The sequence below is a fragment of the Vombatus ursinus genome, unplaced genomic scaffold (genome assembly GCF_900497805.2).
Source record: "Vombatus ursinus unplaced genomic scaffold, bare-nosed wombat genome assembly UNPS02014813.1, whole genome shotgun sequence".
Lineage (NCBI taxonomy): Eukaryota > Metazoa > Chordata > Mammalia > Diprotodontia > Vombatidae > Vombatus > Vombatus ursinus.
Window position 1 is genome coordinate 7,416,830 of NW_020954591.1, and position 26,978 is coordinate 7,443,807.

At 36.9% G+C, this 26,978-nt stretch overlaps 1 protein-coding gene across 1 annotated transcript in view; it reads left to right on the forward strand.

Annotated features, from left to right (window-relative positions):
- Positions 1–26,978, forward strand: part of N4BP2L2 (NEDD4 binding protein 2 like 2) — a 56,021-nt gene that overhangs the window by 14,789 nt on the left and 14,254 nt on the right. Inside the window, exon 5 of the mRNA XM_027877596.1 lies at positions 72–206. Within this exon, the coding sequence (XP_027733397.1) occupies positions 72–206 (135 nt within the window). The remainder of the gene's footprint in view (positions 1–71; positions 207–26,978) is intronic.

The window sequence follows — 26,978 nt, forward strand, 5'->3', positions numbered from 1 at the left end:
CCCAGTCTTTACTATGTAAACATGAAAAAACTCTATTTTTTAAAAATTGTAATCATTCTTCTTTTTTATAGGAGGAATAAACATGGGGTGTCTCGTGAAAAGATTGCACAGATGTTGGATCATTATGAATATAAAATGTCCATCTCTATTGTAATGAATTCAGTGGAACCTCCACATAGAAGGTCTGAGAGACTTCGAAGACAGAGGTGGGGAGGCTGTGTAGACTCATGGAATCACTTTGATGTTGCAAAATAACTAATATTCAGTCTGCTTTCAACTAAAATGAGCTTGTGGCTTACCCTTAAAAAACGAGCATTGAGACTTTCTGGAGGTTTTTAAATAGGTTCACATCTAATAAAAAAGAACTATCATTACCTCACAGAGTTTGTTCCCAGAAAACTGTTTAAATTTTAAAATGTAAATAAAAAATAGTATATAAATTGTACATTATTTTTAAATAATTTTTATTGTACTAATTTTGGTTTTAGCAAAACATCTGAATAGTGTGATGTGAAACAGAATTCTTTACTTCAGTTGAATCATAAAATAATTTTGATGTCCGAAGTAGGAACCATTGAGTAGTTTTTTTATTGTAAAAATTGGTTTTAGGTAAAATCTTGACTATTCTCCCCCTCAGACAACTTGGAATATGCAAAACATAGCTAACGTGTTACAGTGTATTCTAATATTTTATATGGCACTCATTTCTTTATATGGGTAAAATATTGTTTTTACAAACATGTCCACTTAAACTTTCTAAACTCCAACCAATGGCTGAAATATTTTGAATAGATTTTAATTTTAAAAATAAACTGAATAGTCCCTTAGAATTGATTATAATAAAATTTTGCCCTAGGATATTTTGCTTTTGCCACTTTTTTTTTTAATACAGGGCACCTTATATTTTCTGAGTAACAGTTTTCATATTGAATTAGAATTCCATCAATTAAAATTGTAAAATAACACTAAGTTAATATAATTCATCCCCCTTAATTTCCGGCAAAGTTAAAAAATCATATGTGGAGCTAGAATGAATTAAAAAGTGTTTACTGTGTACCAGGTAGTGTGCTACGGTCAGGATGTGAATAAGCACCAAGGCCCTTTACAATCTGTCGCCACTGTATTTTTCCATCCCTAATTACTGCCCCTTTGTGCACACTGTAAGGATCAGTTAGTACAACCTTTTAATTTCATACTTGAGAAAACTGAGCCCCAGGGAAGTGAAGTGTTTTGGCCACATAGCACAAACCTTCAGGCAAGAGAGAGAAGATTCAAACCCAGCTTGGTCGCTTGATTCCGATTGGCCTTTCTGCTGTCTCTATACAATTGCCCTGAATTTGTTCTATTCTTAAAGGTCTCCAGCAAACTTCTTCATTATCCCCTTCAAATGTTTAACAGTTTAACTAGCAGGAAAACATTTAAAAAGAAACCTGTGATTTTACTGGTATACAAGGTGTGCATCAATGCAAGTACAAACCTATGCCATAACAAACGGTTTATGAATTGCTATGGCCAAAACAGTTTATTACCTAGTGGTTAACTTCATGGTAAGAAGCTCTTTCCAACGTAGCTAGCTTCATCCTTGATTAGTAGGACAAATGACCTGTTGCTGGGTGCTAAAAAGGACCCATCAGAGCTTGTGTTCCTCTTGCATAGCCGTCAGGTGCCCAGGATCATCTGATGAAGCAATAGGGCTTTATAGAGGACTTGATGACATTGTATGTTTATAATTCCCCTTCACATGTTATAAGTATGTCATATCATATAACATCCATTACCAATTAATAACTGTCTATATCCTTAAAGCCTTTTTTCTAAACCCAACATTCCCAATTTTTGCATCTTTTTTTTTCCTACTGCTTCTTAATATTTTGTCATTCTCTACTTCGCAATTCTTTCATCTTTCTCTTCATCACTCTTGCGTTGTAGAATTCAAAACCAGGTGCAATATTCAAGCAGGCTTTAGGGAAGTTACCTCAGGGTTTACATATTTGTACAGCTCATTGCCATGTTTAGTTTTGAATGAGTGTTACCTCATTCTTGTTCTTGTTCAGCATGTATCTGTGTATCTGCATATGTAAATACAGGCATGTGCTAACTCAGGCTCCATATTTTCTTTTTTCTCAGAAAAGTACTTGTTATAATCTTATTCCCAAAGTACCATATTTCTAAAGTATGCTGTCACAAACAGGAATCAATAAAAGTAAGTTTGAATTTCTGCAGGGAAGAAAATGTAACTCATCATTTTTTTTTTTTTTTTTTTTGTTTTGTTTTGCTTCTATCCCCTTCAAAGTTTCTGTTAGGAAATGGAATATAGTAATCCACAATAGCTTTTAGGAGCAAGAGGCAAGTAACAGGAAAACCAGGTCATAGGGTATATCTTGTGATCACTATTGATTCAGCCACTTTCCTATAATCCATAGCCCTAATCTTCCAGTCTTTATATCTGTGATACTCCAAAATGATCATTCAAAAATTCTGAAGCATCAAATAAAGAATTAATTACCTTAATTAGACCATATATAGCAAAACCCAAAAGGGAATATTTTTTAGGAAAATTTTTAGTAAAGAAGGTTGGAGTAACAGTTTTTGGTAAAAACAAAAAAAATTATTCTAGTTAATCATGGCTTTCCTTCTCACTTTGTGAATAGTAACATTAGAAAAGGATAAATAAGTGATCCCTTTCCCTTAGATTTCCAAATTAATATTTTAGGTGATCATGTAGCAGTGAAATAGTTAAATTATAAAAATGAAATTTTTTAGTTTGAAAATTGAGGTGATTTGATTATCCAAAATTTAAAGATAAAACTTATGAATATAGGTTGTATTGACAGGATCTTTGTGGTCCTTCTTCTCTTCCCCCACCCCCAGGAGAAGTTAATTATACTTATTTTCAATTAAATAATATTGTATATTGTCTCCCAGCACTCCCTGCCTGGACTGAGTCTAAAATTTATCACAGATATCCTACTTGGATCATTTATATTAGTGAACTGCAGCTGTAAAGTTTACTCACAGTTCTTAGCTACATTTTTCATAGATTTTATATAAATATTTGTGCCCCTGGGTTAAGCTAATTTGCAAGTTATATGTGTGCCACAAATCCTGTTGGTATTTTAAAAAAAAAAGCAAAAGAAAAAAACTACTTGCATGGTCATTCAAGTTGAACTTGGTTATATTTGTCTTTTATCTTCGTTTTGAATCAGTATTCTTTATTTCCTGTGCTATGCCTGCTTAACTGGAATATTAGTTCTGTTTATATAAATCTCTCTTAAAATATTGTTTGAAAAAGACTGGGTTGTATTTTTTGTGGGCTGATGGAGGTCAAATATTTGGAAGCAGATGCTGTTTAGTATGTTTTCCAGTTAATGTAACCTGTTTGGGATTTTCCATTTTCTACATAGGGTTAAGCTTCTGAGAAATCATGACTAGTTGGGGAACTGTTGTTATTAGAGAAATGGCTGACTTTTTTTCTGATACTAGATTTGAAAATATTTGTAGAGTCAATAGTGGTAATACTGTTAGTGGAAAATGTTGAGGAAAAGCAGTTTTTTTTATTGTTATTGCCAAAGTATCCAAGTTAGCACCTTGAGTGATTGGTTGCCAACTTCTCTTGCATTTTTATCTAGTATAAAAGTGTGGTTGAAGTAAGTATACATTCAGTTTTCTAAACCTGAATTAAATACTCAAATAACTCAAGTAAAGCCAGTTTTCACCAGTACTGTACAAGGAAGCATTAGGTGGCTTTGCTATTAAAAAGCCATTCACGTAAGACATTGAGAGCAAGTAGATTGGATTAATTTTCAAAGTAGGGTCCAAAGTGAGAAAATTTGATGCTCAGAAATTTGCATGAGATTTTCTTCCATGTTTCTAATAAAAATAGAACCTTGAAGACAAATAGGAATTAGCTAGTAGTAAGTTTGTTACAATAGATAGGTCCTCAAAGAGAAGGTGGGGAGCAATAACCGTTTATGTGAAACAGCTCTGCCTTGTGGCCTTATTTTACCTTTGGAAAAGAAGTTCTTAAACGTTTTGGTTCAAATTGTGAGATGTTTTAGGACTGAAATATTTCCTTTGGTGGTAGCTGATAATGTTTTCATAGTGGATGCCTGAAAAATCTATTATCTTAATTTCACAGGTCAGAAAACTAGTAGTGGGATGCTTGCCTTTTTATATCTACCATTTATACTTAGACCAGACTGAATTGTGTAATTTAAGTGTTTAAAAGTGAGAAAATACGATCTAATCCTTGAGAGGCTGAGAATGATAAGTTAAAATGCATCTCCCTTGGAAATAAAATTTTACCTTCCACTTGAGTGTAATTATGTGTACATACTAAAAAGGAGGCAACCAGATACACAATAGCTATTTCAGAAAAAGCCATAAGATCAAATAGAATTTGAATTGGCCAGTTCTCATTAATTTAACACAAATGCTTAGGCTTTGTTTTAATCTTAGAACAACTTTGAGTCACATTGACTAGGTATCTATTGAGTAACCAAGCCTTAATCAAAGATTGCCTTTCTAGTTGTGAATAGTCTCATATTCTTTCTAAAGTGGTAAATTAGAAAAATCTATGAAAATCTTTGAATTTTTAAAAGAAACTATTACTTTTTTTAAAAAAATTCCATTACAATTAAAGAAATAAAAATAGCCTATACATTTGTATTTTAAAATGTATTCTGGTTTTATAATGGTCATTGAAATATATAGTTTGGAATGTTTGTGCTTAGAGTTGTAGTTGTCTTTTTAGATGTGGGGACAGGTGAAAATTAGTTAACTTTTTCCAAAGGTGATAATTTTTGCTTACATTTTGTCTCCTTTCTTACTGTGCTTTGATATCTTAGATTTTCTCCTCTACTCCTCAGTGTAACAAATTAATGAAACATTTTGGAGGAGATTGTATATCCATTCTCTTCCTTTATTCTCTCCTGATCTGCCTTTTTCATTAATCATTTTTCTGGTTTACTCATTACTTGCATTTTTTTAAACCTGTTATCCCCTCCCCATACTTCCCTCCCATTTTTTCCTTCAATTTAAAATTCTAGCTTATTCTAGGAAATGTTTGTGTTAATCTCTATTTCTAGACAAATTTCTTATGATCCTTAGAGCAATGCTTGTGGTTTTATGTGATGTCTATTTGGAATGGGCAAATAAACCTTAGGACCTTTAGATACTATAAATCAAAATGTTGTACAGAAAAGCAGCTGAGGAGAAAGACAGGAGGTTTTAAGCCACTATTTAAATTCTGTTCACATCAAAAAGATTTCTTTGGACATGTGGAGGTATGACTCCCCCTCACAGTTCTTACAGTGTAATAAGGGTATTTCTGATGAAGTATATTTCAGAATAATAAAGTAGGACAATGTTTTGGTTGCACCTGATTGATCAGCTACTTTCTTTTGATCTCTAAATGAAGAAGATGGGATGGTATATGGATGTCTGAAGAACCATTAGGTAATCTCTTTGCCCCTTTGTGCTCAACTCTGCTAATTGTACCTTCTTTTATAAATCTAGGGTTGGAGTAATGAATTATAGTAAAGCATCTAAATGTATGGAGCTTCCTGACCTTCAGGCAAACTCCTGGCATGAAAGTACTTTGTAAAAGGTTTAAAAGATCTTTTAGTGTGTTGTTCCTTGTTGGGAATTACATACACTTGGTTGATACACTGGAATAGAGGTAAAATATTTACTATTTTAAGTATACTTGTTTTGATACTATCTCTAATTTTAATAAATTTCACCTAAGGTGTTTAGTGTTAAGAAAAGAGATTGTCCAAATATGTGAGCTATCTATTTTCTTTTAGTTTCATTAATTAATATTTAATTAGTCTTTCCTGAACTCTTTAATTCTCGGCACCAGTTGTTTGTACCATCTTTTTTTTTAGTTTTCATGATTCATCTAAATGTGCTGATAGAAGTCATGAAAATCATTTCAATCTGCTGAGTATGTATAAAAATAAAGTTTTGTATGTATATATTTTTTAAAGGATTGGGAGCTTTCTGTTGTCATTTACAACATACTATTATTGCAATCATTTCTTGTTAAAGAAAAAAGAATTTTTTATGCTTTTTTAGTTTCATACCATCACTAATTACAAAATTTAAAGAGCAATAGATAAAGTAATAGTCACTTAGTATTGCTTCATAAATGAGTAATGTGCAAGAATTCAGTATTCTTATTTTTATAAGAAATGTATTTAAATACTGCCTGAAGACTTATTAGCCTACAGTCAAGTGATTCCTTTAATTTTAATATGATAAAAATGCTGAGAAAAAGCAAGTGATTTAACCTACTTGAGTGCTTGGCATGTAGTAGTTTCTTAATAAATATTTGTTGTCTATTTCCCACTACCAGATCAGAGTAGATGTCTGTAATTGTGAGCGTAGGAGAGTTTTATCTTGAAGCACTATTCAAAGAAGGAAAAGCATTAATTTTAGGAATAGATTTAAGATTGTTCCCAGTCTAGGAAACTGAGAAACATGAAAAATGTAGAATTATAGAATTTTTGGACTGGAAAGGTAGATCATCTAGCCTATCCTACCTCACTGTTTTTACAGTTGAGGAAAACTAATTTGCACAAGATTGTATATGATAGTGGAGACAGAGACAAAAGGGACATTTAAAAGATTTTGTATCCCCAGTGCTTAGTACAATGCTTTGCTCATCATAGGTGCTTAATAAACATTTACTGACTATTATAAACTGAATGCCTAAATGTCGATTAGGGGCAACATAGTATGTGATATTGGTAGAAATGCAGTTGATACAGGAAAAAAATGAATTTTAGTCAAATATGAGGTTTGGTCCAGGCATTTTGCATTGGTTGGTTCAAGCTCAGATTTGAATGATGTGAATTTCTTTTATTCTGGGAATTGAAAGATTGGGGGAAATCTTCATGGTGTTTTAGGATTGGAAGAGATTGTTAGACTATAATACCCTCTCTAATTAGAAACAGAAGCCACAATTGGTTGAGAGCTCTCCTACTAAAAGTTCTCTCTTAAAAATTCTGCTTGTGTAATGAAAGGAACTGAGGGCATATTGAGTGCTAGAGAATTAGTGGGATAATAATTTTATTAGTCCTGGATAGAAGAAAAGATGCCCAGGTTAATAGACAATATGATGTTGTTTACTTGCCAGCTTATCTCTAAAAGCATTTCTTGTTGTATGCATTCAACACAGCCTTCAGATCTGCTGTTTAGGTTTCTAAGAACAGATCCTGAATTACAGTGAGTTTAATATTTAGGCTTCTTTTGACAGTTCACATACCTCTCATTATGACAAGTACTTTCAGAGATACTCTTCTGTGATCTTTTTTAAATTAAATTTTACTTGTTTCAAACAAAGATCCACCTCTCCTCCCCTCCCGGCCACCCCCATCTGAGAGAGCAAGAAAAACAAAATACTTGTTGCAAACATGTATAGTTAAGCCATACAAACTACTATATTGGCCATGTCCAAATAAATTATTTCAATCTGTACTCTAAGTCTGTCATTTCTTATCAGGGAGTAAGTACCCTTTTTCAGTCATGAGTGATTTCTTAATTACTAAATCTGATGTTCTTTCTTCAGTTCTTACCCATCTTGAACTCTAGCATTTGATGTTATTGATATCCTTTTCCCTCTTGAATACCATTTCTTCTTTGGGTTTTCATGAAACTACCCCCTTGGTCTTTTGTTAGATGTCTGACTGTTCCTCAATCTTCCTTGCTGCCTCGTTATCCATATTGTTCTTATTAAGTATGTGCACCACAAGACCTGGTCCTCTTGTCTCTATGTTCTTTCACTTGGTGGCCTCTTCACCTCCCCTCTGTTTGGTTATTATCTTTTTGCAGATGATTTACACATCTATAGCTCCAGCTTTGTTCTCCCAAACTCCAGTTTTACATCACCACCTGCTCATTGGACATTACAAACTAGATGTCAATAACACATCTCAGACTCTACATATTCAAAACAGATCATTATCTTCCTCTCCATAAACATCCCTAAACCCTCTCTATTCAACTTCCACATTTCCATGGAGGGCACCACCATCCTTTCATTCTCCCAGGTTCACAACCTCATCGTTATTCTTGACTACTCACCCCCTCATCTGAGATATCCAATTCTATTTGGCCGATCTTGCCCTGTCTACCTCTGCTACAACCCTTATACCTTTGAACCCTTCTCTCAACTCATGTGGACTTTCTCACCCAGACTATTGCAATCGCTGCCTAATTGGTCTCCCCTCACAGTCACCAAACATTTATTAAGCACATGCTATGTATCAACCACTGTGCTAGTAGTGTTAGGAGTACAATGAGGTTGATAATAATAGCAATTATATAGTGCTTTAAGATTTGCAGAGACCTTTACATCTTGTATCTCACGTGATCCTCATAACAACCCTATAAGGTAGGGGGTCCCATTTTGCAGATGGCGAACTTGAGGCCACATGTGGCCCTCTCAGTCTTCAAGTGCTACTCTTTGATTGAATCCAAACTTCACAGAACAAATCTGAAGTTTGGATTCTGTCAAAGGGAGGCACTTGAAGACCGAGGGGGCCATATGTGGCCTCAGGGCTGAATGTTCCCCACCCCTAGGAAAGTGATTTGCCCAAGGTCATATAGTTGGAAGTTGTCTTGGGGCAGAATAAAGACACTTAGATAAGAAAAATAGTGAGAAACTGTCTACATTGAAGGACGTGAGGTTGGAGGGAAGAGATGACATACTTAAGAGTATATGCCAAATGAAAACAAGGTTAAAAAATAACAGTTGGAGGGCAGGGCATTACCAGCTGGAGATGTCAGAAATGGTTTCATGTTGAAGGTGGTGCTTGAGGAAAAAAAAGGAAGCAAAGAATTTTAAGAGGTGGAGAGGAGGATGAGCAAGAGTGGTCTAGGTGTGGAACACAACAGCTTGTGCAGATACAGGAGCTGGAATTCTGTGCCTGGGAACAGTAAGGCGGCAGTTCATTTAGATCAATGAGCGTTTGGAGGGGAGCACTGTGTAACAAGTGTAGAAAAATAAGTTAGGGTCAGTTTGTAACGACTAAACAGAGGACCTTGGAGCTTACTGAGTAGAGAGAATGTGGTCAGACCTGGATTGGAGGAATATCACCTGGCTTGGGGAGTGCAGAAACAAGTAGGGAAATCTAAAATTTAAGGAGCTTTTTAAATATCGGAAAGAGGTCATAAGTGCCTAATGTGGTGGTGTCCATGTGAATAGAATTAGAGAGATAGATACAGGAGATACTGTGGCAATAGAAATGATGGGATTTGACAACTGATTTAGATATGTGGGATAAGAGAGAGAGTCATAACTGAGCAAAACACCAACATTGAAAACCAAAGTGACTAGAAAGATGGTGGTGTCTTTGACAGAAATAGGGAAATTTGGAAGTAAGAAGGTTCTTAACGATGCTGATATGAGGTATAGGTGATGCTGTAGAAGACCTGAGTTCAAATCCAGCCTCAGACACTTACTAGCTGTGTGACCTTGGGCAAGTCACTTAATCTCTGCCTCAGCTTCCCCCTTCTGTAAACTGGATATAATAATAGCACCTACCTTTTGGAGTTGTTACGAGGATCAAAGGAAATGATAATTGTAACATGCTTAGCAGAGTACCTGGCACGTAGTAAGTGCTATATAAATGTTAGCTGCTGTTATTATTTTGGACATGTTGAATTTAAGATAGCTACAAGTTATACAGTTCAAGATGTCCAGTGGCATTTAGATATGCAGGTCTGGAGGTTAAGAGTAAATCAACAGATCTGAGAATCATCTGCATAGAGATGAATACATGGGAGCTGATGACATCTTCATCAGCTAGTGCTGATGGGAGTTAGTAAAGGGAGAAGAAAAGAACATTGAGGACAAAGTCTTGGGGTTACCCCCAGTTAGTGGGTGTGACCTGGATGAATATCCAGCAGAGGAGACTGAGGCATACTCAGACAAGGAGGAGAATCTGGAGAGAAAACCCAGAAACCTAAACCTAGAAACTCCCAAAAAAAGAGAATCAAGAAGGTGATTGACAATGTCAAAGGCTAGAGAGGTCAAGAATGATGAGAACTGAGAAAAGACTTAAATTTGGCAATTAAGAGATCATTGATTACTTTGGAAACAGCATTTTCAGTTAAATGATGAGGTCAGAAACCAAACTAGAGAGAGTTTAGAAGAGAGTGAGAGGAGAGACCGTGGAGGCATTGATTATAGATGACTTTCTCTGATGGAGGTTATCTACAGAAGGGAGAGAGGAATGATATCTAGCAGAGATAGAAGCAGCAAAAGAGGATTTTTCAAGGATGTAAGCAAAAGGGAAGCAGCTGGTTTAGTCAGAGTGAGGATGATAGAGGGACCAACTTGCTAGAGAAGATGGCTTTGTGGAAAATCCACTTATTCTTTTGATTCTCAGTGTAATCATAGAATTGCTGTCTTTTTAGTGTGGATTTTCTGGTGATTCTGAATCATTCCATATAGTGGTCAGTGTCTTCTTTTTATTCGCATCTCCACCCTGAGCTGCTGAATTGGAGCTTTTTTCTGGTGCCAGTCTCTCTCTCCTACTGGGTTTTTGGGTGAGCTGGTCAGCCATGCTTCATCTTTACCTGTGTCACCTGAATTCCTGCGCTGACCTCCACCTCCTGGGATGTATCCGTGCTAAGAGTGTTGGTAGGTTCTATACCCACCCTGTGCTTTTGAAGTTCAAGACACTGGATCATCAGGGCCCTCTCTGGGCATCTCAGAACGGAGTGCTAGGAACTTTGGAGCCCCTGGGCCTGGGGAGCTCCAATCTGAACTGTTTCACTCATGTTAGTCTTTACTACTTCTCTTTGCTTCCAAAATTCACACTAGGGATTTCTGATAGAGTCCTTCATTGTTGCTGCCTCCAGATACAGAGGCTTGTGGTCTGTAGTTGTCTCTGATCCCTCTCTGTTGTGCTGAGAGTACTCTGGTTTGTTGGCCCACACTGATAGCTGCTATCCTGACAGGGATCCTTTTCCTATTGCCCATGGGCTTCTGACTGACTTTTTTTTTTTTTACAGTTCTTGGGTAGGTGAAGGTTCTTCCAGTAGTTTCTCACTGGATTTTTTGTTCATCATTTGTTCTGGTCCTATTTTTCAGGTTTTTATTGGAGTAGATATGTAGGAGCTGGGCTGCCTCCCTCCATTTAGGCATTCAAATTCGCTGGAAATCCCATTTAGTCCTTTCTCATAGAGTAAATTATACATGGATAAAAGCAAGTTTTATTTAGTCTTTTTTTTGTTTTATAGCTATAGTCAATATCTTAAGGAATCTGGAGGTTGGTATGAGACTTCATTTTCAATCTTCTCTAAAACTTACCCAACCTAATAGAAATCAGCATCCAGGTTTTTTAAAAGGACAGCCATGCAAGTCAATGCTGATCACTTTGGTAAAAACTGCATATTGGAGCATACTAGAAAACATGTGTGCATGGGATGAATATTGTGTTATAGGAATGACATTGAGATCATGAAAATCCTACCTATAGCCCAGGATTTTCACCAACATTAGAGAGTTGAAAACTGTCACTAAATTTGTCTACTTGGCTTCCATGCTGTTTAGTAGAACTATTTATATTCAAAGATGCAAAAATGTTCAAAGTCTCATTGTAAAAATTTTAAATCCCATTTTTAAAAATCCCAAGTAGGGGCAGCTAGGCGGCACAGTGGATAGAGCTCCAAGCCTTGGAGTCAGAAGGACCTGAGTTCAAATCTGGCCTCAGACACATGACATTTACTAGCTGTGTGACCTTGGGAAGGTCACTTAACCCTGGTTGCCTCACCAAAAAGGCAAAAAACCAAAAACAAACAAACAAAAAAATCCCAAGTAAAAATGTTAGAAATCAATGAGCTCATCACTTGAAGGTCAGCAGTGTGGTGTAAATACCTCAAACTAAACATGGCTGAATGTCTACTGAGTAATAGCATTATTTCAGTGTTATAGTTTTAGGAGACCTTGACCTGCCTCAGATGTCACCTTCTATTTCTTAGTTTCTTGAGGGCAATGGCCAGCCTGTCTGTCAGCATGAGCATATACCACTGTACTCGGCCAGATGTGTTTGTTCTACAGTTAATGGTATTAGAATTCTGAAACAGATGATGTAAATTAGACAGTTGTAAGCAGAACCAGAAAGTGACAGGAACATATTTTAAGCACAACTGGCTTTGAATCCTGGCTCTTTGTGATACTGGGCAAGTCACAACCTCTCTAGGCTACAATTTCTTCGTTTATAAAAGGAGTTTGTACTAGATGGCCTCTAAGGTCACTTTTAGCTCTAAATCTGTTTTTATGAACTTAAAGCAACGCAACTTAGCCATGTAATGCTGGGAAACAACAGATAGGACCATACTAATATAACTCATAAGTGATGGAGTTCTTTCTGATCGGAGGTAGGTATTGTGCATCCCATGTGGCCGAATAGGAAACGGTGCCAACGGTGACTGTAGCCACATGTTGAAAGACAGTATCCACACATACATAGAGTGGAAAGTACAATGATCATTTTAAATTGCATACTTGATCATTTTAGCCACATACATTTGGTAGCACCATCAACTTTGAAGGACAGGTATAAATAATTAAAAAACTTAGTGTGCAGTTCAAATGCTGAAAGCCAGTATTCTTTCTTAACATACCTATTCAATATCTGACCTGTCCATACCAGGATTTAAATTTTTCTGTGTATTTTCAATGATCAACTAGGACCATTTGCAGATAGGTAAGGGAAGATTGCACTTGGGATGAGATTCACAGCTGGACCATAACATATGCTTTCTTTAACATAGCTGAGAACCTGAAAATAAAGAAAAGCAGCCAAAGTAGATTTCTTCAAGTCTAGGTCCTAGTTGGTCTTATTTGATGCAAAATTCAAACAAGTTTGGATTTCCTGCCCATAACAGATTAAAAAAAAAAAAAAAAGAATTAGGCTTTGAAGTCTGGAAGACCTGGATTCAAATCCTAACTCTGACACACATTGACTGTGATCATGGACAAGAGATTTGAAATCTTAATGCCCCAGACAAAACCCTAAATTAAAAAGTGACAGAAGGCAGTTTGAACATCTGCAGATGTTAATGGCATGAATAGTTGAGGAATTTCAGAGAGCAGTTCTTAGGGTGAATGTTATACTGTGCATGTGAAAGGATAGGCTTGTGGAAATTCACTGTTGGAATTAACCTAGGTGCTATAAATATAGTAATCTAAACATAAAAATTAAAATTTCAAGCACAGAAAACTAATTTGATTTTTCTGAATAGTTCTTTGGGGGGAAATTATAAGGACTTTGCAAGGTATAGGACATAAAAGAGCTTGTAATTTTGTAAAGATTTTCCTTTCTTTTTCTTGGCTTTTAAAAGAGCATACTCTGAGCTATTAAATACAATGTTAGAATGCTGGATATGATACTGTATGTAGATTACACACTTGTCACTTTGGTAGCAAGATTAAGATATGTGGATACAGTTAGGGAAAGTTTTTTTTTAACATCTAAAATACAGGACATGTTTTGAAGAGCACTGCAGTTTACTCTCAGGTGATATTTTAATCTTAGTAACAGTACCTTGCCCATCGTAGGAGCTCAAAATCTGTTGATATTATTGAATTCTCCACACTTTCGGAAAAGAAATTTGGTTCATAATGCAAGAAAAGCTTGACCTAACTTGTTTTGCTTCCCTTCAAAAAGGCAGGGTCATCATTAGCATAAAAGTTGTAACCAGATGTCTTAGCAAAAGTCAAAACAAATTTCTTTTGAAGACTAGGCACTTTCACTCTTTTTTCTCTGCTGTCCCTGCCCTAGCCCTTCAGCTTGATTTCCCCTATGCTTGGCTGGATTCCATTTTTGTTTTATGACCTATTTTTTTGTCTTTCCCAATTTTTTTCCTGCAAATGTTATTGCTGACCTCTGACTTGCCCCAATATACTGCTTTCTCTGGCAAATTTGACCTAGACTGCTTTAGGCCCTTGTTCTCATCTCACTAAGACTCCAACTTCTACCTCCAGACTATGTCTTCTAGGATCTCACTTGATGGATTTCCAGTTGACCTGCATTATTGTGTTCCATCCAGCTCCCATAGGCTACATTTCCAGGATTCTCTTCTCCTAGGAGGAATCTTCTCATAAAACTCATGCTGATTTATGTTCTGGACACTTGGAGATACTTCTCTGACCACAGAACATTTTATTTTGCTTCTTTTCCCAAATAGGCATAGAGAATTCGACAGCTAACATCATAGCATTAGATGCTGAATGAAGTATTTTGATTCCAGCAGAGGGATCATACCATGTAGGTTAATTTGAACCAGTTACAAGCAGAGAATGCAAATCTACAGCACTATTAGCACGCCACAAGAAGGAAAAATATGACTGTCAGAGCACTTCAAGAAAGGTCTCCCTTCCAAAACCTGACCCATCAGCTAGAGTACAGCAAAGGCATGCGGTGTTCTAGATCTCTATTCTCCACTCCTGGGCCACGGTGGGGTTCATTTTGTCATGTCACTTAGATCACACTAGGTACATACCATGCCCTCCTTGCCTGATGACTTATTGCTAGGAAATTTTGAATGCTGCCGTCCAGGAGGTTCAGCGAGGATTTGACAAGATGTCCACTTAAGGCAATGGCAGTCTTAGTAGAGCTATGGTCAGATATTATTTATGCTGAGTCCTGAATCTTCAATCAACCTAAGAAAGAACGAAGCTGTACTTTTCAAACAGTTCCTGGCCCTAGTCAAAATCAAATCACCCTCCCTGCCCTTCTGTAGTGTTGCATGAAGATCAAAGGCCTTCTGTAATCTGTCCTAAAATAGTGTATGAAGATTAAACCCATCTATGTGGGTGGACCCTGCTTGTTGCCCCAGGCACCAGTACAAGACAATAATCCCCATGTTGGACCCTAAAAAATACCTACAGGTGAAACTCAGTCATGACCTATCTTGTTGAATGCATACTGGCTTGACAAAAATTTCTGTTTGTACTTCAGCTTACCAGGATACTGTTCCACAGTCTGACCCACTAAGGACCCAAAGACTGAAAATAGGAAATGGCTAGGCTCTTCAGTGACTAAACCTTCTGTGGAGCTTTCTTAGGTCCCAGCCTCTATCAGTAGGGGCCTAGCTGGTGGATCAGTCCTTCTTACCTGGGGCTTCGTGGCTACCAGAAACTCTGGATGTAGGCCCTTGTGAGATGAAGGGCCACCAGAAATCATGGGCATGCTTCTCCTATGATCATGGAAGTCACAAGCAGATGCTCTCTCTAGATAAGCGCAAAAATATACAAAACCTTCCCCTATAAATCAAGAAGTCATTACCTGTGGAGTCACCAAATCTCTACTCTTCCTAGAAGTACTTGAGATCCTGAGGTTTTTCTTGTATGATATCCATATTTCTTGGAGTTCTAGGTAAGTCTTATTCAACTCTTACTGCCTTCTAGTAGTGCTTTAATACCCATTCTAAGCTACTATCATCCACACAACCTCTTTAGCTATCAGCCCTTTACTTCCCAGGAAATATTGTTTAAATGGGGAAATGTTTTAATATTGTAGAATCACTTTCTGCTGACACTGCTATGTGTTAGACTTGGTTCTTGTGGGCACCTTCTGTGGCATCTCAAGATCTAAGTTTTCTGAGTTTTTGGAGAACAACCTCTACACCCCTTCACACTTGCTGCACTAGAACCCTAGTGCTCTATGAAAAAACAAGGTCTGGTTGTATCACAATGATTAAACTCAAACTGCCATTACAAAAAAGGGTTAGTTATTGCTACTTCTCGTCTTGGACTTTCTGAACCAGTTGAAGTGAATCTCTTTTCTATCAAATTGGAAGTCTATGTTGGCAAGAGGGTTGAATGTAAAATCTCTTCCAATCCCCATACACATATTAGGAACATAGCCATTCCCTTCAGCTTACATATGTTTTAGCTATGCTTCAGTATTTTGTGAACTCCATCTTCTAAAATATAATTGAGTTGTAAAGTGATAGCATAGGTATGTGACACCTTCTGCTACTTACTGGTCCCTAATTGCCATTCCCAAGTAGTTCATGTGGTTCTAGCGTACCTTCACAATCACCATCTCCATGAAGTCCAAATGTACTAATTCAATAAGGAGCTAGAATTTCCTGGGCACCTCATAGGTGGGTATGGTGTAAGGCTCTCTGAAAGATAGATGTACTAACATAGAAATACTACCAATAAGCTGAAGAATCTTTTTTTTTTTTTTTTTGGTGATGCATTTGGGGTTAAGTGATTTGCCCAAAGTAAGTGTTATGTGTCTGAGGCTGGATTTGAACTCAGGTCCTCCTGACTCCAGAGCCGGTGCTCTATCCACTGCCCCAAGATGAAGGATCTTGAACATTTCCTATGAAATGTTATCATGGGTTCATCATTAGGTTCTCATCACTGACCTGTTGAAAATTCCCAAGTCATTTTAGTGACTGGATGTATTAGAACAAATTTTCAAGAACTTTGAAGCAAGTTCATCACTGCACTCCTTCTCTTGTTCTTGGATCTTCAGTAATTGTGGCTAAATCCTGTGTGAATGACATAACTACCTTGACATAACTACCCACTATCAGGGATTCAGGTTAACCTGCAAGCTGCCCTGCTGCAGTCCTACACACAATACTCCTGGAAAATATTACACCAAATGTAACTCCGTACCATCCGGGAAAAGGAGTGGCTGTTAGACTTCTAGGAGTGCTGAATACCATCTTAATAGGGGATTAACATTCAGTTATCATATAGTCAGACTTATAGTTGGCCCAGGAGCAGAAAGAGCCCCAGTTCTAGTGGACTCCACTTTTCAACCTATTTGACTAATCCAATAAAGATCAAATACGTCCCAGGTTAACCAGAACTGGCCAGTCTCTAACTTTTTCTGGAGGGCCCAAAATGATTCAGCTTTCACACCAGAGAATCCATCTTAGATGATCTTTGGTGCATGAGTGACCACATTTCTATGCTTTCTAAGGATATATTCTTAGTCAAAGTGGTATCATATTGGACACAAGAATGTTCAATACCCTGCACCTGGTCACCTAGGAATTTTGATAATATAGGTCCACTCTGAATTTGGCTGTCATGTATATATCTGTAAAATAGTGGGTTAGCCAGAGACCCACTGGATAAACAAGCAGGTCTATTCCCACCCTGCCTGTCCTCTGTGTTTCTGGATTTTATCACTGACCTGGCTACCTTATAGGATCAGGTTTCTATCTTGGTAGGGGACAATATATAAACAAAAGTGGCCCACTTCCTCTCTTGTATTTCCTCTCACAGTTCCTGAAGCTCTCTGGATATATTTCCAATGTACATATTTCTTCTTCACAAACTGCCCTCCCATCTCATCTCTAACTGAAGACTAGTTGCTCCAAGGCAAGACCAACCTGTCTGCTTGCTTCCTACAACCCATAATCCTTCGGGCGAATGGAGAATACCAACTGCTCCTTAGATCAGTACCTAAGTTGTACCTCATCACATGGTGATTGGAACATTATAATTCCCACTATGAAGTTTTGTTATTCCCATTCATCTCTTCACCAGTAATAAGCCTTTCTTGGCAAACCCTGATTGTTGCTGCTGTTGCCTTTTTCCCCAGTTCCCATCACGTGTATCCTGATCTTACATCCAGACTGAACTGCAAACCACTCTGGAGACTCTTAAGGTGGCCTATAAATAGTTGGCTGCCACTACTGTGCCCTGAGGGAACCCTTCCAGGTAGAAGGACAGATTGGCTGTCTACCAAGAACCTCTGCTCTGCCTGCTTTCCAGAAAATTGGGAGACCAGTCCTTTAGCCATCTTGCAGGTAGTTAGTCTTGTCACCTTGTGATCCAAGATTCTCTACTCACTCTGAATCCATCCTGCATTTCATTTATTGCTGTTATCCAAGACCTACCGAGCTCCAAGTTTCATCCACTCTCCTTTTCCCTCCTCCCGTTATATTTCCCCAGTTTTTTGAAGGCCAAAAGATGTCTGTGATATGGGAAATCCTAAGTTTTCAGCTGCAGCAAATGTTGCCTTCAGGACCTGGTTGCTTGACAAGTTAGAAGACCAGGTCTGGGTACCTCCCAGCCACCTCCACATTCTGACACTAGTCAAGGTGTTTCACCAGCAATAAATACTTCCACATGATCCAGCTCCAAAGTTTGGGACGGCCTTCCAGGAAAAAGGGTGGTATAAAAGCTTGACCAGTTCACTGTTTATGCTCTACCAAGTGAGGTGAGGTTTAGTCATCGTAAGTGGTACCCTGCAAATGCCACAGCAAAGAGTGAAATGCTTATTGAATTGAACCAGTCAGCTTAACTCACTTTGCTCTGTTTTCTGTGCATCTAAAATGCCATTAACACCTTGCCTCCACTGTGTGACTTTCTCATGACTTTTTGGGAATACTTTCAGTCTATCATTTCTCTTTCTTTGGTTTTCTCCAATTGAATACATTGCTCAGCTGGAAATCATCTCAAACATACTGCTTTCTCTGGCAAATCAGACCTAGACTGCCTAAGAACCATACCCTCACCTTAGGGTAATTCCAGTGTCTGCTTTTAGACTTGATCTCCTAGCATCCACTCAAAGAATTTCCAGGTATTTCCAGTATGATTCTAGCCAGTCCTTCCAGATTACATTTCACAGAATTCCATCCCTTGACAACAAATTTTGGTAGTACCAATATTGATCTCTGGCCAGCTGGGGGCACTCTCTAGCTCATAGTCCCTTTGGATAAAAGTGGGTTAAAAGCTTTTTGCATGTTTACTATCAATTTTAAAAGACTTTTTCTGATTGTTGTTAAAATACCCTCATTAATAAGTTTTTCCATATTATAAGAAAACAGATTTACTGAAGTTTAGTAGTCAATTCCCTACTTGGCCAAGGTATAAACATAATTCTGACCTGTTTGAGACATTTTTCCCCTTGAGAAAAGTAGTATTACTATTTCACTCATCAGTGAAATCCATAGCATATTAAAGAGATTTGGGAAGAGATTCTTTTTATGGTAAATAACATACTTACCATAGTTTTTCCTGTACAGTAGATGATTCTCCCACTGCCCCACCCCCAGTGTAGAAGTACTCTGGAATTTAAGACTAGCTATAGAACCTAAATATTACAGGCATTATTATTATATATAATAATAATATTGAACATTTATATAGTGTCTTAAGATTTGCAAAATAGTTAATATACATCTTAACTTGACCCTCACAACAACTCTTTTGAGTAAAGTACTACAAATATCTCTATTTTACCAATTAGGACTCTGAGACAGGGAGAGTTTGAGTGACTTGCCCAGGGTCATATAGCTGTAAATTTCTGAGGCAAGATTCAAACTCAGATCTTCCTGATTCCAAGTCTGACCTGCTAACCACTGCACTGTACTGCCTTACAGTACACCATGAATGCAGTTAATATGTCATGGAATTACTTTCAGTTTTATATCTGCTAGACCTGCTGCAGATTATTTATGCCCTGGTTCTGTTTAATATAACAGGAATAGGGTTGGTAGAGGTATTTGAATATAAGAAGTCCTCATTCATTGTAGAGGGTCATTATAAATGATGAGCCATTGAGCAAGAAGATTCTCTCAATGCTCTGCTAGAAAACCAGCGGATATAAGAGCAGTACTCCCATGTAGATCCCATCATCCATAAATTTGTCTACTTTCAACTTTTGAAAACTCTCCCCTCTGTCCTCTCTAGAGTACCACCCAAAAGAGGTCTGGGTATCTGTTCAGAGTAAGATACAGTGGTGGTAAGAAAGCATGTCAGTGGAACCAAGAGAAAAAGGGGCCTTTCTTTCCTTAGCAGGACAGCAAATTAAAGAAGCTGTAAGTCATTCTGTGATGAACAAAAAAGACTTAACTGTTTCTGCATATTTCAAAAGTACATTCCTTATCTGTCTTTGTCACTAATAAAAGTTTTTGATGCCAACCCGTGCTAGAACTACAATTTACATAGAGGCAAATTAATTCTCTAGGCTCTTTTTATGCCTTTAATCATGGTCTTAATAGGTGTGAATAACTTTTTTTTTAAAACATCGCATCTATGTATCCTTAGGAATCCATGACAGAATTATTTATGTTTAGCTGCCTGTTTTTCATGATATCATTGGTGGTGTGTAGCAAAATATATTTATTCATCTATTTCTTAGCAATGAAAATGACTTCTAAGTGTCACATTTTAATAAGGGAACAGAAAGTGAATTGAATCTTGACAGCTAAGCTAGTGTATCAATAGCATAGGAAATGTGTAATTGTCATAGATTAAGTTAACACATTAGAACATTGAATTCGTGCCTCATCAGCTTTAATCTATACAAGTGGCAACACTATTTTTAAGGTAAAGGAAAAAACTTTTTGTATTTGACCTAACCAGTTGAAGTAATTGGGACTTAGCTGGGTTTGCTGATAGACCTTTGCGAAGATTGGTAGCTTAATTATTCACTCCAAGGAATCAAAATGTCAAGAGAATGCTAGTTTTGATTAAAAATATTTTTTGACAAGGTCTACTTTCTATATGTCTTTTATAGGGATAGGCATAATGAGTCTGATAATTACATTTAAGACTAGAAGCAGATGTTGGAAGGAGGGAGAAAGGAAGGAAAGGCCTATTATGTGTCAACCAACCACTATGCTAATTACTTTGGCATGTTGAATTTATATTATTTTCATCATCATTGTTAGTATTGATGATAATAATTCATTTAAGAATTGTATCTGTCATGGTCTGATTATTGAGAATTTATGTTACAGAAGCAGAAAAATACCTCAATGCATCATTTCTAGAAATGAAATTAGTTCTGCATTTGACTGGCAAGAGGGCTATGAAGTCATCAGTTGTTGTAGAGGACTTTTCAGATGGAGGAAATAATATACAGTGACTGAAGTGGATTTACTTGCTGGAATGTCTTTGTAAGTCACATAAAAACCATATGTATGTTCCCAAATAAATTGACTATGATTAACCTAAGTTAAGAGTTTTGATAGAAGCTAAAACTTTTTTTTTTTGGTGAGGCAGTTGTGGTTAAGTGACTTGCCCAAGGTCACACAGCTAGTATGTGTCAAGTGTTTGGTCTGAGGCCGAATTTGAACTCAGGTCCTCCTGATTTCAGGGCTGGTGCTCTATCCACTGCGCCACCTAGCTGCCCCTTAGCTAAAACTTTTAGCACAGATTTTATTTGTTTTCCTTCATTTTGCTTCGCTTAAAAAAATACCAAAAGTTGCCTTAAGGGTGCTTCTTGACAATTTACTTGTGTTTCCCTTTTTATATCATAGTAAATTGTGTTTTTAAAAACTTTGTGTTTTGATTTCCTGTTTTTATGAACTGTGGTTCATGGGAGCCATGAACAAGAGTTATAAGATAAGAAGGCATAAATGAGTTATCATTACACAGATGTCTATTCTATCTTGGTGAGGTCATGAATCCTTCAAGAGGTAGTTATGATAAGCACAATTTATGATTTCCATGTCTGCTTACATATAAATCTTCATTATTAAATAAAAATGCTTGCCAGCAGTTTATATAATATGGGTATTCCCTGAGTTACCAATGGTCACCTTTCTAATGTACTATCCCTGTGCACAATTGACTAGTTTCACAGTATCTTTAAATCCTACTACCTGCCTCCTGGAGGTCCCTCCAGACAGCAGCTAAGCTGGCCCAACTTGACAATGCTACCTGCAGCCCCTATGTGTAATTGTTTGACTCAGTATCTTCCCTAGCACCCTCTCCCTCCAAAAGATTGTGTAAACACAGTACTCCTTGAAACTTTTCCTCTTTCTCTGATTACTGCCCAATCATTCCAATTCATTCAATCTCTTTTTCATCCTTATTTTCATGCTTTCACTTCTTTTCTACTTGGTCATTGTCTCCAGCTCTTGCTGAGTTTTCTCAAGAACAGTCTTGCTCACCTGTCCTCACTCCACTCAATTTGTGATCTCTGAAATAATTCTAATTACAACTGACAGGCATGAATATAATCCTAATGATACTCCTGTATAAAGGAAAAGGAAAACAGTTTGTGAAATTACATGTATAGAATTAGTTCCATCAGACGCTAAAACCCTTGCAAATGTTTAGAAGCCCATTCAGATTCTCTCCAAGTCTCCTTTTACTTTCTTATCCTTCCCTAATTAAGTCTGCTTTATTTCAGGCATTAGCTATACCCTGATATTTCTGCAGATTGATAATCTCATCAGTGTGTTACTGTTACAGATTACAACCCATCCATTCTTTTTCATCTTATCCTTATCCCTCCATAATTACTGCACAGAGTAGAAATATTCTCAGTAGGTTTTTGTGAGCTGTATACTTGGAACTATGATAATTTTTTTTAATTTCAAAGCTATTATCTAGCAGGGGACCATACCAGTTCATATTTGCAATAATTAATGTTTCTTTAAGCAAAAGATATTTCCCAATAAGTAAATGTTACTTAATGTTATTTATGATACAGTTGACCAACAGTTCATTGGGCAAATAATGAACAATCCAGAAACTAGAATGAAAGACTAGGTCAGTAAATACGTCATCCTTGATATGTGTTTTTTGCTTATAGTAACTAATATAAGTTGCCCTTATATTAGATCATGGAAGGCCAGGGAATGTAATTGTTGTTATTTTAGTGTTTGAGATTCAGGATACAGTGTCTTTTTAGAAACAAAGGTAAAAATAGTATAACTGTGGATATGTCTGTCGAGGCTAGCTCTCTCAGTAGTTTGATGGTGAGCTGCATTTTATAAGACAAAGTAGTGACTGACAAGAAAACAATTTCATTGTGTCTTTCATTTTATATTTATTGTGGTAGAGGGAATCTTGTACTTCCAGTGCTCTTAAAATTAGTGTCAATTTAGTTACCATATTTTTAATAAAAAATACTCCCATAGTGTTCTTCAGTGACCTTAATTAAACAAAATCTTCATTCCTAGAAATTGAAAAATCTATAACAGAAATTTAAAGTTTTTAAGCCAAAAAGGCACAAATATCTCAAGGAAAGCTGAAGGAATATAACTTATATTAGTGGTTTTATAAATAAGCTGCCCTATGTTGGTTCCCTGGGATTTAGAGTCAAGGCAATAAATCTCTCTCCTTATTTCCTGTATCCTAGCTGAGAAACCATGGAGTTCTTTTATTCATTCAACAGATACCCATTAAGTACCCAGCATGTACAGGGTACTATTCAGGGCTAGAGTAAACAATGTACCAGAAAAGTAATGTGACTGATTCTGGGAACTAAAGGCTCAAGTCAGTCTTATTACTTGTCATGCCGTGTGTAATAGGACTGCAGTTTGACACAATTCATTATTCATATTCATTGATACCATGGATTAGATCATGTCTCCATGCTATGAGTATATGCAGAGATAGTCTCATGGAATTCCTAGAAAGCAAACATTAGTTCTCTCTCCCAAACACCATTTTTTAAAAGTACCCAACACATTAGGTGAGGACATAGCAAGGACATTTGAGAACATGAAATTGAAAAGACTACCTGGACTTGATCAAATATATAGAGAAGAAATGCATACTGAATGTGATACAATTTTAAAGGTTTCCAGGGATTGATTTTTCAGGCTGCAAGATAAGAAGAATGCAAATGAATGGAAATGTTCATAGGAGATGCTTTTTGCCGCCACCACCACCAAAAAAGAAGAAAGAAAGAAAGAAAAAAGGTTTCTGGAAAGATAGAAGTCATTTACCTGCCTTTTCCTGTCTCTAAAATCTTTATGAAAATCATCTAGAGGAATCTATTGAAGACATCCTTGATTTAAAAAAAAAAAAGATGAGCAAGCAATGGATGTGCTTTTGCAGACAATTTCCTACAAACATAGAGGCAGCTAGGTGGCACAGTGTTATGTTACTACCTGTGTGACCCTGGGCAAAGTCTCTCATGTGAAAATTATCTCCACCATTGTGTTAAAGTCCTTTAAAGTTCAATGTCATGTCACAGAGAACCATGGAGATAGTTTAGCTCAACAGTCCACTGAGCAATGCCAAGGAAAATATGACAGGGATACAGATGCTCACCAAATGGGTTTGCCAGTGATGTGGAGGATCTTCTATGCAGAGTTCAAAAGAAGGTTACTTCCCTGTTGATGGTGAGGTTCTTCAGGCATTGAGTTCATGGATGACATGGTGCTGATTGCATGGAGCCCCAGAAGCTTCTACACTCTCCTCAGATCCACAGTTATTCAAAATAGACTGGCCTAGTTGTCCATGTAGAAAAACCAAATGGAGGATCTTGAGCTCATAGATTTAGAGCTAGAAGATACCTTAGAGAATATTGAGTACAACACAATCATTTTACATTTTAGTTCCTGGAGTCGGTCTCTATATTTAATACTTGTCTAGGACATTGTTTGGGGCAGCTAAGTGGTGACATAGTGCATAGAGTACTGCCCCTGGAGTTAGGAGGATTCATCTTTCTGAGTTCAAATCTGACCTCACTAGTTGTGTGGCCCTGGGCAAGCCACTTAATCCTGTTTGCCTCAGTTTCTTCATCTGTAAAATGAGCTGGGGAAGGAAATGGCAAACCATTCCAGTATCTTTGCCAAGAAAACCCCAAATGGGGCATGAAGAGTCAGACGCAACTGAAACAACTGAACAACAATAAAGGACATTGTTTACTATAGCATTTTACTCAGATATAGAAATACCTGTTGAGTGAATAAGTGAATACTACAGTTTCTCAATTAGAATGTAGGAAGGAAGAAAGGTGAGAAATTTGTTGCTTACTATGAACCCTGGAGAATCAATGTAAGACATTATTTATAACTGAGGTTGAAAGAGTTTAAGTAATTTGCCCAGGGTCACAGAGCTAGTAAGCATCTGAGGCAGGATTTGAGCCCAGTGTCCTGTCTACAAATGTATATTGCTCCTAAATATAACAAAATATTCATAGCAACATTCTTTGTAGCACCAAAAACATGGAAACAAAATGGATGTCCATCTACTGGAGAATGATAGCAAATTGTGGTATACAAATGCAATTTTACATCATAAGAAATGTCGAATATGAGAAATCCAGGTAAACATGGCAAAAATTATAGGAAGGGATACATAATGAAGAAAGCAGAACCAAGAGAACAATCTACTCTATGACTACGATAATCAAACTAAAAATAATGGCATCTAAATTCAGATTCATTGCAACGAACAATCTTTTTTTATATAAGTTTATTTATTTTTAGCTTTCAACATTCGCTTCCATGAGATTTTTGAGTTCCAAATTTTCTCCTTATCCCCAAGACGGTGTGTATATTGATATAGGCTCAACATATACATTCATATTAAACCTATTTTCACATTAGTCATGTTGTAAAGAAGAATTAGAGCCAATGGGAGAAAACACAAGAAAGAAGAAACAAAAAAAGAGAGAGAGAGCAAATAATATGCTTCGTTCTGCATTCAGATTCCATAGTTCTTTTTCTGGATGTGGATAGCATTTTCCATCGTGATTTTTTTTGGAGTTGTCTCAGATCCTTGCATTGCTAAGCAGAGCTAAGTCTACAAAGTCAGTCGTCGCATAATGTGGATGATACTGTGGACAATATTCTCCTGGTTCTGCTTACTTGACTCAGCATCAGTTCATATAAGTCTTTCCAGGTTTTTCTGAAGCCCACCTGCTTATCATTTCTTATAGCACAATAGTATTCCACTACATTCACATACAACAACTTGTTTAGCCATTCCCCAACTGATGGGCATCCCCTCAATTTCCAATTCTTGGCCACCACAAAAAGAGCTGCTATAAATATTTTTGTACATGTGCGTCCTTTTCCCATTTTTATATGATTTCTTTGGAATACAGACCTAGAAGTGGTATTGCTGGGTCAAAAGGTTTGCATAGTTTTATAGCCCTTTGTACATAGTTCCAAATCGCTCTCCAGAATGGTTGGATCATTTCACAACTCCACCAACAATGCATTAGTTGAACATTCTTTTCTAGAGAATAGATGATGGAAAACACTTCACTCTTCTCAGTAAAATGCAAATCCCTTACGAGTAGAGATTGTTTCATTCTTTGTGTTTGTATCTCTAGTATCCAGCATCAAACCTGACACATAGTAGGTATTTAATAAATTCCTGTTGACTAACTAGAGAGGTCGGTGACTAGTTCCAGAATGTTGCATACTTTGTCAGGTGTGATTTTTTCAATTTTACTTAACTTTGTTAGAGGGAGTGTTTAGTGGAGGAGAAGGTATATATTGTAAATTATCAATGCTGGGAGTGGGAAGGTCACCAATAAAGATATTTTTGAATGAATATATTATTTGCCTAAAAAGTCCATTGAATGATTCCATCAATATACATATCTTTTACAGATATTGCACATGAATAGTGAGCTGCACGCAAAATGAAACAGGAAGAAAAAAATAGATTGTATTGTATTTGGGACTTTTTGCAGCCCTTTTAGTGATCCCATGCTGTTTGCTGTCATAAAAGTCCATATTTTTATTAAGAATATTCCTTTGGTGCTACAATGAAGCTGTAATTCAAAGAATACCATAAATCACAATGGCAAGTAAGCCAAAGGGACATAAAAAAATGCATGGTTGGTGTAAGTATGCTGTATTTTGCTATCAGTAAGGATTATGTTTGCAAACAGGAGTATAAAAGACCTCATCCCTGACTTGTATACCTAGAAAAAGAAGTGGGCTGGTCATGTAGCAAAAGTGAAGAATAATAGATGGTCTAAGTGCTTCACTGGTGTACAAAAATAGGAGAACCATGGGGAGGCCTTTAGCATGTGGAATAAATTCTCTGTGGATGATTCATAGAAATACATCAAGAAGAATTGTATAAGTTGTAAAGGTACCAATGGATTGATATTTGTATAGGGAGAGAAAGTACCTATGCCTATGAAATAATGGACTAATCAGAGAATCACATAAGCATTTCACACAGCTGTTCTCCAAAGGTTATGCCAAAGGTCTTCAAGGATATTGATGGTTTATTTTTGTTTTTTTGTTTTGTTTTGCTAGGCAATGGG